The 18,968-nt window shown below is 39.6% G+C and overlaps 1 protein-coding gene across 5 annotated transcripts; it reads left to right on the forward strand.

Annotated features, from left to right (window-relative positions):
* Window positions 1–21: 21 nt before the first annotated feature.
* Window positions 22–17,248, forward strand: mgarpa (mitochondria localized glutamic acid rich protein a). Of its 5 annotated transcripts, none has more exons than XM_078788103.1 (9): window positions 22–180; window positions 6,005–6,105; window positions 8,381–8,486; window positions 8,853–8,870; window positions 11,490–11,744; window positions 13,739–14,690; window positions 14,730–15,471; window positions 15,851–15,894; window positions 15,982–17,248. In XM_078788103.1, exons 1-8 carry the CDS (start codon window positions 105–107, stop codon window positions 15,884–15,886), a joined length of 2,286 nt encoding a protein of 761 aa, XP_078644229.1. In that variant the 5' UTR covers window positions 22–104; the 3' UTR covers window positions 15,887–15,894; window positions 15,982–17,248. The 5 variants fall into 5 exon arrangements, with proteins under 5 accessions (XP_078644229.1, XP_078644230.1, XP_057919646.2 ...); XM_078788104.1 differs by having other exon boundaries at window positions 13,739–14,407; window positions 14,465–15,471; XM_058063666.2 differs by adding an exon at window positions 4,735–4,805 and having other exon boundaries at window positions 105–180; window positions 13,739–15,471.
* Window positions 17,249–18,968: the final 1,720 nt, after the last annotated feature.

Genomic DNA, 18,968 nt, shown 5'->3' on the forward strand with positions numbered 1-18,968 from the left:
CAAGTCTCTCGTTTTCCACCATCACTCGGGTTTCCACACACGCCGGTCCAGACCAGATCAGGCGGTCTTCTGACACGACATCTGAACTTCCATTTAACGCAGATATGTTTACCTGCAGATCGGCCTGGCAAAGATGGGCACCTTTGGCAAGGAGAGCAGCCCTGAAGTTGCCACGGGATGGTGAGTGTTTCGACACAACTCAATAGTTTTCATAAGAGAGTTACTTTTGAAAAATATTTTCGTCTTCTCTTTGCTTACGCGAAACGGTCATATGTAAACGCGAATATCATTTCGGAACATCGTTATAACATTTAAACTAGTTCAAAGTAATTTGTTACTCGAAATGAGAACGCGCGTTGCATCCATTAAACAGAAATCGACCATGTGCTAGCATAAACATGTCATGCAATGCAAATGCATTTTGATAACATTTAATCACCATGATCAATATATACAATTATATGATCAATTTTAGCACGGAGGCTTAAAAATAGCTAAAATAGCTCAGTAAAGCGTGCAGTGCAAGAGGTTAAAGCGTGACCTTCAACACCCAACTATGTAGAAACATGGTTGCCATCGTGGGTCACGTGATGCGGGACTCTGATGTCATATACACATTGCACATGTAATATTCTTTATATGAATATATTCTGTATATAATATATTCACACATTAGCTTTGACTGTGGGGAAAACAGTGATGGGTAATTTTTTGCCTTTTTTCTGATATTTTGCGGACCCAACCACTCAACTGTAGGTGTATGTTTATATTAATTTGGTCCATATATGGTCTAATAGATTAATTACTCCATTAATTGAAACAACAAGCTTCAGATTAATCAACTACAAAAATGATCATGATAATGTTTTTGTTTGCATTTATTGTTTTAAGTTTTTGGGCAAAAATTGAGATTTATTTTGTATTATTTAACATTATTTTAACATTATCTTATTTGCTTTGTCATTTCAAAACTTCTATTCCCGAATAAAGACGATGAGATTAGTCGAGAAAATTATCAACCGATTAATCCGTTATTGCAGCCCTGGAAACATACATATGACACTTCAACACATCAAAAACTGATCAGGCAACTGAAATGATGCCTTTGAGAATAAATATTACCAAAGAAAAATATTAATTTGTTCCGTATATGGTTTAACTGATTAATTACTCCCATTAATTGAAACAACAAGCTTCAGATTAATCAACTACAAAAATGATCATGATTATGTTTTTGTGTGCATTTGTTTTTTTAAGTTTTTGAGCAAAAATTGAGATTTATTTTGTATTATTTAACATTATTTTAACAGAATATTCAATAGTGAGTACTTATTTGCTTTGTCATTTCAAAACGTCTATTCCCGAATAAAGACGATGAGATTAGTCGAGAAAATTATCAACAGATTAATCAGTTATTGCAGCCATGCAAACATACATATGACACTTTAACACATCAAAAACTGATCAGCCAACTGAAATGATGCCTTTGAGAATAAATATTACCAAAGAAAAATATTAATTTGTTCCGTATATGGTTTAACTGATTAATTACTCCCATTAATTGAAACAACAAGCTTCAGATTAATCAACTACAAAAATGATCATGATTATGTTTTTGTGTGCATTTATTGTTTTAAGTTTTTGGGCAAAAATTGAGATTTATTTTGTGTTATTTAACATTATTTTAACAGAATATTCAATATTGGGTACTTATTTGCTTTGTCATTTCAAAACGTCTATTCCCGAATAAAGACGATGAGATTAGTTGAGAAAATTATCAACAGATTAATCAGTTATTGCAGCCCTGGAAACATACATATGACACTTCAACACATCAAAAACTGATCAGCCAACTGAAATGATGCCTTTGAGAATAAATATTACCAAAGAAAAATATTAATTTGTTCCGTATATGGTTTAACTGATTAATTACTCCCATTAATTGAAACAACAAGCTTCAGATTAATCAACTACAAAAATGATCATGATTATGTTTTTGTGTGCATTTGTTTTTTTAAGTTTTTGAGCAAAAATTGAGATTTATTTTGTATTATTTAACGTTATTTTAACAGAATATTCAATATTGGGTACTTATTTGCTGTCATTTCAAAACTTCTATTCCCGAATAAAGACGATGAGATTAGTCGAGAAAATTATCAACAGATTAATCCGTTATTGCAGCCCTGGAAACATACATATGACACTTTAACACATCAAAACTGATCAGGCAACTGAAATGATGCCTGGGGGCTTCATCCCATTGTGCAAAGCTTTGACTTGAGGGTTTAAGAGGTCTGTGCTTTCATCATGGAAAAGATGCTACTGGAAGACCAGATCTTTACCATTGTTGAAGGAGCCACAGTTTACCGGTCTTGAGAAGGTTCGAAAAGTTATTTTGCAGCCGCGGTCAAAGGAAAAGCTGAGACTTGAGGTGAGAAACACTAACCAAGCTTTCCCTAAAACACTTGGTGTCATGACTTCATCTTGTGACCTGAATCTCCTCTACTATTCCTAATGTCCATCTTGTCACCCACGCACAACCTTCAACATGAGAGGATTAGCCGTTACGTAAGCGTGTTAGGGAGTCGTGTCAAAATGCCGTAACTCGGATTAGATGCTGAGGATATGCGGTGGATATACTGTATGTAGGATTTCCACCCATTGGTGTGCCTTGCTCAAGGCCTCGACATTACTCACGAAGCAGACTATCTAGCCCAGGGGCGGGCAAACTTTTTGACTCGCGGGCCGCATTGATATGACAAAATTTACGGGGGGGCAGACTATATATTTTACACGTAACAGTCCACCTGGTATTACTGTATCTGTAAAATTGTCATGCAATCTGCTATTATTATTTATTATTTTATATTTATATTTAAATATTTTAAAAATAATAAAATATTATAATAATTACAATAAAATTAAAACAATAATTATTATATTATTATTATGTAAAATATGCAAATATAACAATAATATTATATATAATTAATATAATAATTAGCATTAATATAATAATTATAATAATCTAATAATAATCTAATAATAACAATAATAATAATTATTATTATGTGCTTGTGTCCCTTTTTTCAGGAGCACTTTGTAAACAACAGACCATGTCAAAAAAGGAAATTGATAAAACCATCAAAAGGTTGGCTCAGGCCATGATGCCAGGTTGTATGTTGAGTTTAAATGAAATACTTTGGAAAGATTGGGCGGGCCGTATTCAAACACTTGGCGGGCCGGATGTGGCCCCCGGGCCGTAGTTTGCCCACCCCTGATCTAGCCTCTCTCCGACAAATAGCTGCAATTTGCAAACTTAGCCCTTTGCGCCCCATGCAAAACGGTATAGCCACCGCATGACTTGATTGGCATTGTTTCCTCACCTTCTCTGCTCCCACTCTGCAACCAAATAGCTGTTTGTGTTGTGTGAAAAGCAGTCACACCATCTTTTTCCATCTATTTATTCCCTAATTGGCCGGTAAATCTTCCCACATTTCTCAGCGGAGTCAAACCAATCCAATGTAAAAATGTTTAACTGATTCATGGAACATGGTGGTTCCAGAAGTTCTACATTTACCAATTTCATATTTGCATTTAGGGCGGCATGGCGGTCGAGTGGTTAGCGCGCAGACCTCACAGCTAGGAGACCAGGGTTCAATTCCACCCTCGGGCATCTTTGTGTGGAGTTTGCATGTTCTCCCCGTGCATGCGTGGGTTTTCTCCGGGTACTCCGGTTTCCTCCCACATTCCAAAAACATGCTAGGTTAATTAGCGACTCCAAATTGTCCATAGGTAGGAATGTGAGTGTGAATGGTTGTTTGGAAACCGGAGTACCCGGAGAAAACCCACGCATGCACGGGGAGAACATGCAAACTCCACACAGAGATGGCTGAAAGACAAAATAAGAAGCCAAAAAGTTACCACTTCCACACAAAATAGGAGGAGAACTCATTCATTCATTCATTTTCTACCACTTATCCTCACAAGTGTCGTGGGGGTTGCTAGCCTATCCCAGCTGTCTTCGGGCTAAAGGCGGGCGGGGTACACCCTGGACTGGTCGCCAGCCAATCACAGGGCACATATAGACAAACAACCATTCACACTCACATTCATACTTATGGACAATTTGGAGTCGCTAATTAACCTAGCATGTTTTTGGAATGTGGGAGGAAACCGGAGTACCCGGAGAAAACCCATGCTAACATGTTAGCATGTTAGCTGTGAGGTCTGCGCGCTAACCACTCGACCGCCGTCCTTCATGGGTTTTATTTAGGTCTTAAATGGCTTATTTTCTCCCATAATGTCTACTTTTTTCGGTATTGAGGGCAATACTTCGGAGAAAACCCATGCATGCACGAGGAGAACATGCAAATTCCACACAGAGATGGGCGAGGGGTTTTCTCCGGTTTCCTCCCACATTCCAAAAACATGCTAGGTTAATTAGCGACTCCAAATTGTCCATAGGTATGAATGTGAGTGTGAATGGTTGTTTGTCTATATGTGCCCTGTGATTGGCTGGCGACCAGTCCAGGGTGTACAACGCCTCTCGCCTGAAGACAGCTGGGATAGGCTCCAGCACCCCCCGCGACCCTCGTGAGGAAAAAGCGGTAGAAAATGAATGAATGAATGAATATTTGCATTTACAAAAAAAAATGGGTTGTTGATTTGCTGCCCCCTACTGGTGAAAAATCAATAAATTTTTATTACTGTAACATTCTGTTTATCCTACAGGGTGATATGGCTCAGGAGGTAGAGTGGTTGTACCCAACCCGACGATTGCTGGTTTGATCCTCGATGCCTCTGTAATCATTCAACTATTGATGCATTTCAATATTCATGCTGCATTTTTAATTTCCAACATTTCAAATGACACCGCTTTGAAGTCGGCTCATTTTGGACATGTAGGCTGTCTTTTCTAAAAAATTCACCACATTTTTCCATAATTTAGTATGTTTTTTCTGAGATTTTTTCCCCATTGAAAAAGTATGGATTTTACATTTAAATGGGACCTATTATGTTTTTTTCCACTTTTCTGACCTATAAATGTCGTTAGAATGTTGTATTCTCGTGTTAAACGATGCCAAAGTATCAGATAATGAAGTTTGTGCATTTGGAAAGAAGTTTGAAAATTGCTCAAAACGCTCGGTTTCAGTAGGCGTGGTAGAACTGCCCTCTCTGTGATGTCACAGAGGAGCGGTATTCCTTGTATGGGCATGGCTGTAAGCCAGATAAGTTCTCTGCCCTCCCCGAAAGCTTCTCTGTTTACTTGCTAGCAACAGCTCGTAATGGAATTCGTAGAGACGCCACCATCAGGCACAAGTGGTCGGAGTTCCTGATGTATTTTAATCCGTCAACGGGAATTTGACACTGGACTGTTTTGTCCACATGGGCCAGTATGCAGCTGGACTAGCCGACAATCTGTTGCTGAAGCCCGACGCCTTTGCAACATTCGAAGTCTCGAAGCTACTCGCCATTCAGAGACGTCTTGACGTAACCGCTTTTCTTAAGAAACCTTGGACTGTCTCTAGTTTGGATCGGATTCGGGATCCGACACATATGGCTATATGTTAAGTAAATCACTGTGGGTGGAATACATTAAAACAGACTGTTTTTGTGGCAAGTATGAAATCCAAAGAAATAGGTGCAGATTCTGGAAAATCTAGAAAGCTTTCTGTGCGGGTTATTGTGTCTAGCTGCTCTATAGGAGTCCACAACTTCATACATATGGCTGAGAAATTGGCATAATAGGTCCCGTTTTAACATTATACGTACTCTAACATTCTGCTTATTCCGCGCATGGTGGCATGGCTCAGGTTGTAAAGTGGTCGTCTCGCAACCTGACGGTTGCTGGTTCGATCCTCCATCTATGTATAATAATAATATAATGTAAGATTCAACATTCATTCTACATTTCAGCTTCACACTCAATTTCTAGAAAAATACCTTCATCTGGTTTTTGATTTCCTGTTTTTATTTTGTAATTTTTATTTTGGCTTTCCAGGTTTGCAGCGGAGGCAGATGTCGTCTGTGCCCGGGGGCTCTGGAGAGAACATACTTTACGCTGTGCTGTGTGGTGGGGCCCTTGTTGGGGCTGTGTCATATGTGAGTTATTGGATTTTCTTGGTCTGGACGTTCAAAATATTTGCTTAAGGCCAAATAAAGAACACAGTCTGGGACGCTTAGGTCGATTTCCAAATTCTTCAAATTTGCGAAATAATAATACATCCAGTGGAACATTTATCCCTATCTGGTACTTTGAGAATAAATATTACCAAAGAAAAATATTAATTTGTTCCGTATATAGTCTAACTGATTAATTACTCCCATTAATTGAAACAACAAGCTTCAGATTAATCAACTACAAAAATGATCATGATTATGTTTTTGCGTGCATTTATTGTTTTAAGTTTTTGGGCAAAAAAATTAGATTTATTTTGTATTTAGCATTATTTTAACAGAATATTCAATATTGGGTACTTATTTGCTCTGTCATTTCAAAACATCTATTCCCGAATAAAGACGATGAGATTAGTCGAGAAAATTATCAACAGATTAATCCGTTATTGCAGCCCTGGAAACATACATATGACACTTCAACACATCAAAAACTGATCAGCCAACTGAAATGATGCCTTTGAGAATAAATATTACCAAAGAAAAATATTAATTTGTTCCGTATATAGTCTAACTGATTAATTACTCCCATTAATTGAAACAACAAGCTTCAGATTAATTAACTACAAAAATGATCATGATGATGTTTTTGTGTGCATTTATTGTTTTAAGTTTTTGGGCAAAAATGTAGATTTATTTTGTATTATTTAACATTATTTTAACAGAATATTCAATAGTGAGTACTTATTTGCTTTGTCATTTCAAAACTTCTATTTCCGAATAAAGACGATGAGATTAGTCGAGAAAATTATCAACAGATTAATCCGTTATTGCAGCCCTGGAAACATACATATGACACTTCAACACTTCAACACATCAAAACTGATACCTTTTGAGAATAAATATTACCAAAGAAAAATATTAATTTGTTCCGTATATGGTCTAACTGATTAATTACTCCCATTAATTGAAACAACAAGCTTCAGATTAATTAACTACAAAAATGATCTTGATGATGTTTTTGTGTGCATTTATTGTTTTAAGTTTTTGGGCAAAAACATTTGATTTATTTTGTATTATTTAGCATTATTTTAAGAGAATATTCAATATTGGGTACTTATTTGCTCTGTCATTTCAAAACTTCTATTTCCGAATAAAGACGATGAGATTAGTTGAGAAAATTATCAACAGATTAATTTGTTATTGCAGCCCTGGAAACATACATATGACACTTCAACACATCAAAACTGATCAGGCAACTGAAATGATGCCTTTGAGAATAAGTATTACCAAAGAAAAATATTAATTTGTTCTGTATATGGTTTAACTGATTAATTACTCCCATTAATTGAAACAACAAGCTTCAGATTAATCAACTACAAAAATGATCATGATTATGTTTTTGCGTGCATTTATTGTTTTAGTTTTGGGGCAATTTTTTTTATTTATTTTGTATTATTTAGCATTATTTTAAGAGAATATTCAATAGTGAGTACTTATTTGCTCTGTCATTTCAAAACGTCTATTCCCGAATAAAGACGATGAGATTAGTCGAGAAAATTATCAACAGATTAATCCGTTATTGCAACCCTGGAAACATACATATGACATTTTAACACATCAAAACTGATCAGGCAACTGAAATGATGCCTTTGAGAATAAATATTACCAAAGAAAAATATTAATTTGTTCTGTATATGGTTTAACTGATTAATTACTCCCATTAATTGAAACAACAAGCTTCAGATTAATCAACTACAAAAATGATCATGATTATGTTTTTGCGTGCATTTATTGTTTTAAGTTTTTGGGCAAAAATTTAGATTTAGTTTGTGTTATTTCGCATTATTTTAACAGAATATTTAATATTGGGTACTTATTTGCTCTGTCATTTCAAAACTTCTATTTCCGAATAAAGACGATGAGATTAGTCGAGAAAATTATCAACAGATTAATTCGTTATTGCAGCCCTGGAAACATACATATGACACTTACATATGGTATCAAAAACTGATACTTTTTGAGAATAAATATTACCAAAGAAAAAAGCATGACCACGCTGACCTCATGCTTGACTGCAATTCCAACGCTAAAGTTTTGTATGTGAATCATATTTTTCCTTAACATTTTTTTGGTCAAATTATGAATCATGCACATATCCACTGAATGGAAAACATGTGTAAAATTTTGACTGAAAAATACATTAAATTAGATTCCTGCTAATCTCGTCCATGATTGAAAAAATGATGATTTCTTTCCTCAGGCATTCAACACCGTGTCCAGTGACAACGCCAGGTACAATGATCGCTTTGCTGAAATCGGTGTGAGGGACAAGAAAGAGTGGGTGCCCAAACCATGGCCTCCTCAGAGTAAGTAGCGGTAGAGTCCTTTCTCCTAGCTTAGTGGTTTAATCTTTTCTCGTGGATTGGTGTTAGAGTGGATAGTGGATTAAAATGACTGTGGTGCTTAAGTCTTTGTGTAATACTGGAGATCATGGAAAAAAACCTCGGCAAAGTTAATTATAGGCTGCGGAATCCTGTTAGTGCTGAACGACTATTTGCATTTGTTAATCTGATGTGACTTTTCCATTGTCTTTACGTTGGTGTGCGTTAGTTTTTAGGTTCTGTATTGCACATGCAGAGTTCCACTTAAACACATAACATATAACGTATATGGACATATAACAAGTGTTGGAAAAGATGCGTTCACTGACACTTTGTCTTTCTTGTTTCCAGGCAAGGATGATGGCGATGGTGAGTTCCGTGATACGATGCTTGTGTTTACCTGACCACTTAATGTTTTGAACATGTCAAGGGAATTTCGTCCTGATTTAAAAAAAAAAAAAAAAAACGTGAAAAATGTCAATTTACACTCCTGGATGTGTTTTTGTCCTCGCTGTCAGAATAATTAACCTCGATCCAGATAAGTTGTTGATTGGATGGTAAGAGCTGAGCTCTGCTACCATTTGCATTAATCATGATTCTATCTTTTCCTTTTGCCTCCCTGCCTTGGCATGTTTTCGCTTGTTGGCATGCACTTTCCATTGTGGCAATGCTTTACAATAAGGTACACAAAATGACAATAGTTAATGAGGAACAAACGTACCGAACCCTAACCACTACTAATTAGTTCCTCAGTAACCACTCTAAACTTATGTTATGCACTGATGTTAGTTCCTCATTAACTACTCATAATTTCTTCAGTTCCTGGGTAACTACTCTGTTCATTAGTTACTACTATAAATGTATGCGCCTTATTTTCTCGGTAACAACTCTGCTCATGAGTTCACCAGTAACTACTCTAAATGTATGTGCCTTAGTTCCTCAGTAACTACCTTCGTTTTTCTGTAACTACTCCACCCATCAGTTCCTCTGTAACTACTCCACTAGTTAAGTCGTCATTAGTTTCAGTAACTACTCTAAATTGCTGTTGTTCCTCCGTAACTACTCAACTCAATAGTTCCTCAGTAACTACTCTAAATGGATGTGCCTTTGTTCCTCTGTAACTACTCAACTCGATAGTTCCTCAAGAACTACTCTAAATGGATGTGCGTTTGTTCCTCCGTAACTACTCAACTCGATAGTTCCTCAATAACTACTCTAAATGGATGTGCCTTTGTTCCTCCGTAACTACACAACTCCATAGTTCCTTAGTTACTACTCTAAATGGATGGGCCTTTGTTCCTCCGTAACTACACAACTCGATAGTTCCTCAAGAACTACTCTAAATGGATGTGCCTTTGTTCCTCCGTAACTACTCAACTCGATAGTTCCTCAATAACTACTCTAAATGGATGGGCCTTTGTTCCTCCGTAACTACTCAACTCGATAGTTCCTCAATAACTACTCTAAATGGATGTGCCTTTGATCCTCCGTAACTAAACTCAATAGTTCCTCAGGAACTACTCTAAATGGATGTGCTTTTGTTCCTCTGTAACTACTCAACTCGATAGTTCCTCAATAACTACTCTAAATGGATGGGCCTTTGTTCCTCCGTAACTACACAACTCCATAGTTCCTTAGTTACTACTCTAAATGGATGTGCCTTTGTTCCTCCGTAAATACTCAACTCGATAGTTCCTCAATAACTACTCTAAATGGATGGGCCTTTGTTCCTTCGTAACTACTCAACTCGATAGTTCCTCAAGAACTACTCTAAATGGATGTGCCTTTGTTCTTCCGTAACTACTCAACTCGATAGTTCCTCAATAACTACTCTAAATGGATGGGCCTTTGTTCCTCCGTAACTACTCAACTCGATAGTTCCTCAATAACTACTCTAAATGGATGGGCCTTTGTTCCTCCGTAACTACACAACTCCATAGTTCCTTAGTTACTACTCTAAATGGATGGGCCTTTGTTCCTCCGTAACTAAACTCAATAGTTCCTCAGGAACTACTCTAAATGGATGTGCTTTTGTTCCTCTGTAACTACTCAACTCGATAGTTCCTCAATAACTACTCTAAATGTATGTGCCTTTGTTCCTCCATAACTACACAACTCCATAGTTCCTTAGTTACTACTCTAAATGGATGTGCCTTTGTTCCTCTGTAACTACTCAACTCGATAGTTCCTCAGTAACTACTCTAAATGGATGTGCCTTTATTCCTCCGTAACTACACAACTCGATAGTTCCTCAGTAACTAATCTAAATGAATGTGCCTTTGTTCCTCCGAAACTACTCAACTCGATAGTTCCTCAGTTACTACTCTAACTGTGTGCATTATTTCCCCAGTAACCACTGTACTTGTTAGGTCCTCGTTATTTCCTTGGTAACTACTCAAATAAATATTTTTGAATAGTTATTAATTCACACCTTAGTGGAGCCTATGCAAATCTCAACATTAAGTACTGTACATCCACAGGTGCAAACTGGCCTAAATTATATGTACAGTATACTATATACTATATATACTGGTTATTAGATGTCGCTTACATTGATGAGACCATAGTCACCGCAGGAAGTACTGTACACAACAGGAAGTGAAAAAAGAACAACTAGGTAGTCTCCCAATGCTAACATGCGAGTCTATATTGTGTCTTATTTATGTAATGGGATGCAAAGATGACTATAGGGGTGTTATTTCGATGTCTAGGAGCTCCAAAAATAATAATGTTAAAAAGCATATTTAGAAGGTTGCAATCAGTCAGTCGACTCCCTGTGAAAAGCTGGATGGAAACGGGCTGCTCATTTTTCAAATATTTGATCCTATTTGATCAATTAATAGTGGTCATGCTCTGCATGTTATCACGGCTTTATTTGCTAGAGGCGCTGAAGTCTGCATGTCCAGATTCAAGGATTTCACTTGCCGTCCTTCTTCTTTTTTTTCCAATAATGACGAGAACTAAATGATTCAATGAATTGTGTTGTAGGAGGAGAAGGGGAAGCAGCTGAAGATGGCGTCGCAGAAGAGGTAGCCGATGACGCTGCCGAGTTGGAGACCGTCGTCGAAGCAGCGGCAGAAATAGTTGCGGAGGGCGCCGAGATAGTTGCCGAGGCGGCGGAGGAAGTTGCAGAGGCCGCCCAAGAAGTGCAGTCTGTGGCAGAGGAAGTGGCCCAAGTAGCGGAAGAGTGCGAGGAAGCTGCCAGTGCCCTCGCCAAACACGACGAGGAGCCTGAAAGCAATGGTATGACTTCATCTCATGAGGCTACAGCTACCTCCGAGGCCTGAGGTCTCGTCACATTCGGGAGGGGACACACATGCACACGCTCAGGGTTTTAATGGCTGCTAGCTCGTCACCGTCTTCAAAGCACCTCAGTGTTTCCTTTTGATCCCCTAAAAAGTATTTCATTTTATTTATTGAACTGAGTTTAAAAGGGAAGGGAGAATGCTAAAAAAAAATAACATTAAACAATTTGTATTAGGGGGCGGCACGGTGGTCGAGTGGTTAGCACGCAGACCTCACAGCTAGGAGACCAGGGTTCAGTCCCACCCTCGGCCATCTCTGTGTGGAGTTTGCATGTTCTCCCCGTGCATGCGTGGGTTTTCTCCGGGTACTCCGGTTTCCTCCCACATTCCAAAAACATGCTAGGTTAATTAGCGACTCCAAATTGTCCGTAGGTATGAATGTGAGTGTGAATGGTTGTTTGTCTATATGTGCCCTGTGATTGGCCGGCGACCAGTCCAGGGTGTACCCAGCCTCTCACCCGAAGACAGCTGGGATAGGCTCCAGCACCGTGACCCCCTTGAAAATAAGTGGTAGAAAATGAATGAATTAACAAATAATCAGGGCTGCACAGTGGTCGAGTGGTTAGCACGCAGACCTCACAGCTAGGAGACCAGGGTTCAATCCCACCCTCGGCCATCTTTGTGTGGAGTTTGCATGTTCTCCCCCGTGCATGCGTGGGTTTTCTCCGGGTACTCCGGTTTCCTCCCACATTCCAAAAACATGCTAGGTTAATTAGCGACTCCAAATTGTCCATAGGTATGAATGTGAGTGTGAATGGTTGTTTGTCTATATGTGCCCTGTGATTGGCCGGCGACCAGTCCAGGGTGTACCCAGCCTCTCGCCCGATGACAGCTGGGATAGGCTCCAGCACCCCCGCGACCCTTGTGAGGAAAAAGCGGTAGAAAATGAATGAATTTGTATTAGGTTGATTAATAATAAGTATTTGATCCCAATATAAAAGGTGACTTAGTACTGTTAGTAGAAAGTGACATAGTTACATCTCCATGATTGACAGTAGGGATTGTGGCGTTGGATTCATAGTCATTATTTCTCGACTGGAGTTGATGCCATCCATCCAACCATCCATTTTCTTCCATATATCCGGGTCAAAATCACAGGGAAGGAGTCTTAGTCGGGAAGCCCAGACTTCCCGGTCGGTTCCAAACCAGGTGCCTCATCCTAGCAAGAATTGCTCTTTGGTCTTGCCCATGGTGATGGTGAAGTTTGAATGGAGGAGAGTGTTTTTTTTTTAATGCACCTAATGAGTTGAATTGAGATTAGGAGTATTTTTCTTAAAGGGACGGAACACACACCCGATTTGTGTGGGTCAGAATGCTTGCTGGTTGGTCGGGAATCAAATACTTATTTCCCTCGATCTAATACAAATTAATTTATAAGCTTTTTTTTCCCCTCATAAATAGTTTATTGTATCTTTCTGGGGTAATTTTATCAAATCAGCAGTGACTAAACTAATTTTTACTACTGTATATGAAGCTTCCTATACAGCTGTTACAGCTTCCTGTAATGTTTAAGTTAGGCTTATTTAATAAAACACACTACAGCATTGTTTTTTTTCCTTAAAATATAAATTCTATGTTCAATTCATATCCATTCCATATGTGATCATATATTTATTTTCCATATAACTGGATAATGAGCTCTGTGAATAGCCATGAAATAAAGCTGCTGTCATCCCACAAAGGATTACTACTGTCATTAATGCTTTTGAATTGGTGTTTTTTTTTTATGATTGTGCAATATAGTGTGTACGTTTGATTTTGAATTACAAAAAAAGCTTTATTTTTGCGAGATTTGTGACCAGATGTCAAATGTTTGGTAGGTAAATTCCTATTCCTATTACACATTTTTGGGAATTACTGTTTAATACCAGAACATTCCAAGATATTTGCAATATTTTAAAGTCTGGCCGATGGCTGGATTTTATGTTGCAGTGCCGCCGACGCGTCCCCCTACCCCGGAGATAACTGAAGTAATGGAGGAAGTGGTCTGTGTTGATGAGGCAGCACCTGAGAATTTACCCGTGCCACCAGAAGAAAAGAGCTCTCTTGATGAAGATGCACCTGAAATCCTGGAGAACGAGGAGGCCACGGCGTCACAAAAGGCTGCAGTTGAAGACGACTCAAGACCGATAGAAACTACACAAGTTCTGGATGATCTCCCAACATCTTTAAAGCCAGCACCAGTTGTCGAGGAAGTGCTCGTACCTGTGGAGGTAGCATTAGTCGTTGAGGAGGTCCCAATACCTTTGGAGGATGCACCTGAAGTCGGGTCCTCAACACTCGTGGAGGCTGCACCGACAGAAGAAGTTTCACCGGTGGTTAAGGAAGTGCTTGAGGATGAAGATGCCGTGACATTTGAAGAGGCCGCATCGGTGGTTGAGGAGACACCAACACCTCTGGAGGATACACCTGCAGTTGAGGAAACCCTGACACTAGCCGAGGCTGTACCTGCAGAAGAGGCTGCACCGGTGGTTGACGACCACTCTACACTCGTGGAGGTTAAGCCTGCAGAAGAGGCTGCTCCAGTGGTTGAGGAGACCCCAACACCTTTGGAGGATACACCTGTAGTTGAGGAACACGCTCCACTAGCGGAGACTGGGCCTGCAGAAGAGGCTGCACCAGTGGTTGAGGACCACTCCACACTCGTGGAGGCTACGCCTGCAGAAGAGGCTACACCAGTGGTTGAGGAGACCTCGGTACCTTTGGAGGCTGCACCAGTGGTTGAGGACCACCCCACACTCGTGGAGGCTACGCCTGCAGAAGAGGCTACACCAGTGGTTGAGGAGACCTCGGTACCTTTGGAGGCTGCACCAGTGGTTGAGGACCACTCCACACTCGTGGAGGCTACGCCTGCAGAAGAGGCTACACCAGTGGTTGAGGAGACCTCGGTACCTTTGGAGGCTGCACCAGTGGCTGAGGAGACCTCGGTACCTTTGGAGGCTGCACCAGTGGTTGAAGACCACTCTACACTTGTGGAGGCTATGCCTGCAGAAGAGGCTACACCAGTGGTTGAGGAGACCTCAGTACCTTTGGAGGCTGCTCAAGTGGTTGAGGAGACCTCAGCACCTCTGGAGGCTGAAACCCCCACACTTGTGCAGGTTGCACCAGCGGATGAAGAAGAGCTTGCTCATGTCGAGGATGAGAATGCCTTGATATTTGAAGAAGAGGTCCCGATACCTGCTGTGATGTCCCAAGCTGTTGAAGATGATGTAACGCTGAATGTTCTACCAGTATATGAGATGGCCCAGGCACCAGTCACGGCTGCACCAGTGCTTGAGAAGCTCCCAACTATCATAGAGGCAGAACAATTGGTGGAAAAATCTTTAATTGGGGAAGCTCCGGCACCAGTGCTTGAGGAGCCCCCTTTGACTGTAGATGCTGCTGCAGCAAGTGAAGCTCTGGCACCAGTACTTGAGGACACCGCATCACAAGTGCAAGCTGAACCAGCAATGGAGCATGTTCCTCCAACAGAGGAATCAAAGGTCGACTTAACTAGCCTGACACCAGAAGAAGCAACGCCAGCTCCAGGGGAGAACCTACAAGAACATCCCAAACGGGAATACATTGTTGTGGTTCTGGAAGGAACACCTAAGCCAGATAAATCGCCTAAGGTGCTAGGAGTGGCACCAGTCACTGGAAGAATGATTGCAGCTCCAGACGATGAGGTACGTGTTTTTGTCTTATCTTGGCCAAATCATAAACATAAACGATTCAGTTCCGGAACTACTTTAAACCGTTTATGTAGTATAAACCCTTTTCATGATTGTGATAAAGTAGGATTTGTTATTTTGAATGGAATAGCTTAAATAACTTGTGACCTTCTAAATACAGTTTTAACATTATTAGAGTCCTCGACACATGATATAACACCCCTATAGCCACACTACACTCGTATTACACAAGAGGACATAAGAGATGTAAGTCCTTCTTTCTTTACTTTGTTCTGTTCAGTACTTCTTGCAGTGACAATAGTGACATCTAGTGACCAGTGTAGAATACTACATCTGGGCAAAAGTAACACTGATTTATGTTTGTGGTACTCAGGATAAGCGACGTCTTCATAGGATGCAATTGCAGTAGTTTTGAAGGTACTGAGTAGTTGTAATGAAAGCTCAATTCATTTTTTTACTGGAAATGTATCATGTATTAATGTATTTTTTTATTTTTTGTCACAGTAAACACTTCCTGGATGACAACTTCCTGTGAAATAGAAGAGGGATGTGCCTTTTTTAAGTACCACCCCCCCCACCCTCTTTAATGGACAAATAGGATGTAAAGATGGTTTACAGTAGTTATAAATGTGAATACACACAATTAGTCATTATTACTTGTATGTGGTACTTCAAGTCCAGTTCAGTGCTTAAAGGGAAAGCTTTATTTAACTAGTTAACTAGACAAGTCTGAGCCATTTTTTTTTTACTGTTACCGACTGTTACTTTACCGACTCTTGACACTCCTGTTATACAGTATGATCATCCTTTATTCCACGTGATGTAGTAATGTCGTGTTCTCCACCCACTTGCACAAAGCGTTCCAATGTCAAAACTAGTTTACTTGGATTTTGTGGTTTGAAATGGAACAGCTGCTGCAAGTTTTTTAGAATGACTGCAAAAAGAAAAAATACACCTACCTCAAAATGTTCCTTGTATTTTCATCCTTTTTAAGCCACAAAAACATCATTTATTTATAAAGCAACAAAACACTCAGCTATGTGGTCAGGTGAGGCTTTCCCTCATGATTCATTCATTCATTCATTTTCTACCGCTTTTCTTCACAAGGGTCGCTGGGGGGCGCTGGAGCCTATCCCAGCTGTCTTTGGGCGAGAGGCCGGGCACACCCTGGACTGGTGGCCAGCCAATCACAGGGCACATATAGACAAACAACCATTCACACTCACATTCATACCTATGGACAATTTAGAGTCGCTAATTAACCTAGCATGTTTTTGGAATGTGGGAGGAAACGGGAGTACCTGGAGAAAACCCACGCATGCACGGGGAGAACATGCAAACTCCACACAGAGATGGCCGAGGGTGGAATTGAACTCGGGTCTCGGGTCTCCTAGCTGTGAGGCCTGCATGCTAACCACTCGCTCACCATGCAGTCCTGACTGACAAAATAAGAAGCCAAAACATACCACTTCCACATGGAATGGGAGGAGCATGTAACATTCATTCATTCATTTTCTACCGCTTTTCCTCACGAGGATCGCGGGGGTGCTGGAGCTTATCCCAGCTGTCTTCCGGTAAGAGGCGGGGTACACCCTGGACTGGTGGCCAGCCAATCACAGGGCACATATAGACAAACAACCATTCACACTCACATTCATACCTATGGACAATTTGGAGTCGCTAATTAACCTAGCATGTTTTTGGAATGTGGGAGGAAACCGGAGTACCCGGAAAAAAACCCCACACAGAGATGGCCTAGGGTGGAATTGAACTCTCCATTCGCCACGTCCGATTCTTCAGTCTTATGTTCAGCGAGCTAGCTAGTTAGCCTCCAATTTGAACTGAAGCAAGACCAAGTAAGAAGCAAAAAATGTACCACTTCCACATGGATAGGGAGAACTTTTTCCTCACTATGTCATGTGGGTAGACAAACAACCATTCACACTCACATTCATACCTATGGACAATTTGGAGTCGCCAATTAACCTAGCATGTTTTTGGAATGTGGGAGGAAACCGGAGTACCTGGAAAAAACCCCCACAAATGCACGGGGAGAACATGCACACAGAGATGGCCTAGGGTGGAATTGAACTCAAAAATGACCATTCGCCACGTCCGATTCTTCAGTCTTATGTTCAGCGAGCTAGCTAGTTAGCCTCCAATTTGAACTGAATTAGGACCAAGTAAGAAGCAAAAAATGTACCACTTCCACATGGATAGGGAGAACTTTTTCCCCACTATGTCATGTGGGTAGACAAACAACCATTCACACTCACATTCATACCTATGGACAATTTGGAGTATATCATATAATGTTACTAATCTCACGATAAAATACATAGAAATGTTACACACTGAGGCTCTTGCAGTACTTTCCACATCCTGAAGCTGTGTGCGGAGCATTTGTGAGTTGGGGGGGAATCAGACCACGTTTTCCTGGAGAAGGATAGGTTGCATGTACTTTATTATTCACCAGCCATGAATCTCCCCGCACATCACTGTATCTTTTAATCTTCATCTGGAGGTGTGTTATATCGTATGACAACCAAACATGGGGAAGTCTAACACTAGTTTAACATTGAAGCATAGATTTCAAAATGTCTGCTTTCCACCTTCAGTGTTGAATTCCATGACTGTTTGTAGACTTACTGTTCAAAAATGTAAATAAAACACTTTGACCTTCCTGTCCGCTTCGCTTTCTGAGCAGAAGGTATTGATAAAGGGCGCGGGTTCATCAATCAGTGACTGTGGAGGTGTGGCTGTGTCAAATCATCCTGTTGGCATGAATATTATGATAATTATGATAATTACATAACTTGCAGAAAAGTTGTAGCAACACAGTTGAACACAAGTAAATTTATTAAGTAGGATTCCTTATTTATAAATAAAGTATTTTCCTAGTTAGAGCATACACTCTAAAAAGTACTTCAGAGTATCTGTTGACACCACTTGATTTAATACATAAATTAATTTAGATACACTCTCTAAGTTGCTAACTTTATTTTTTAAGTTATGTTCAAATCATAATGTTGACTCAAAATTTATTGTTGGTAAGCTTAAAACAAAATTCAAGTTGCCATGACTTAATAAAATTAGCTTGGTAACATAATATATAAACATATATATAAAGTTACTGCTACTTAAAAAGCTGTGTGCATTGTTATTATAATTAAGTAGACAACAAATTAAACTAATTTGAATAAAATGATTAAGTCAGTTGACTTAACATATTTCTGTGAGTTACAAACTTAAAAACTTATCCCTTTTAATTATTACAATTATTCAGTAAGCATTACTTAAAATAAGCTTTGAGTGAAGAGGAAAAGCTAATTTGTGCAATGCAATATTGTTTGTTGGTTCAAAGCAATTTCAAATTAAGTTGTCATAACTTAAGAAAGAGTAATGGAAATTGTTGCGTTGATTTGTGTAGAATCTTTTGAATGCGGTATTTGACATCAGTAGAGACCTCTAGACATGAAATAACACCCCTA

This window comes from Doryrhamphus excisus, linkage group LG22 (assembly GCF_037039965.1).
Source record: "Doryrhamphus excisus strain RoL-2023G ecotype Guam linkage group LG22, RoL_Dexc_Guam_v1.1, whole genome shotgun sequence".
Taxonomy (NCBI): domain Eukaryota; kingdom Metazoa; phylum Chordata; class Actinopteri; order Syngnathiformes; family Syngnathidae; genus Doryrhamphus; species Doryrhamphus excisus.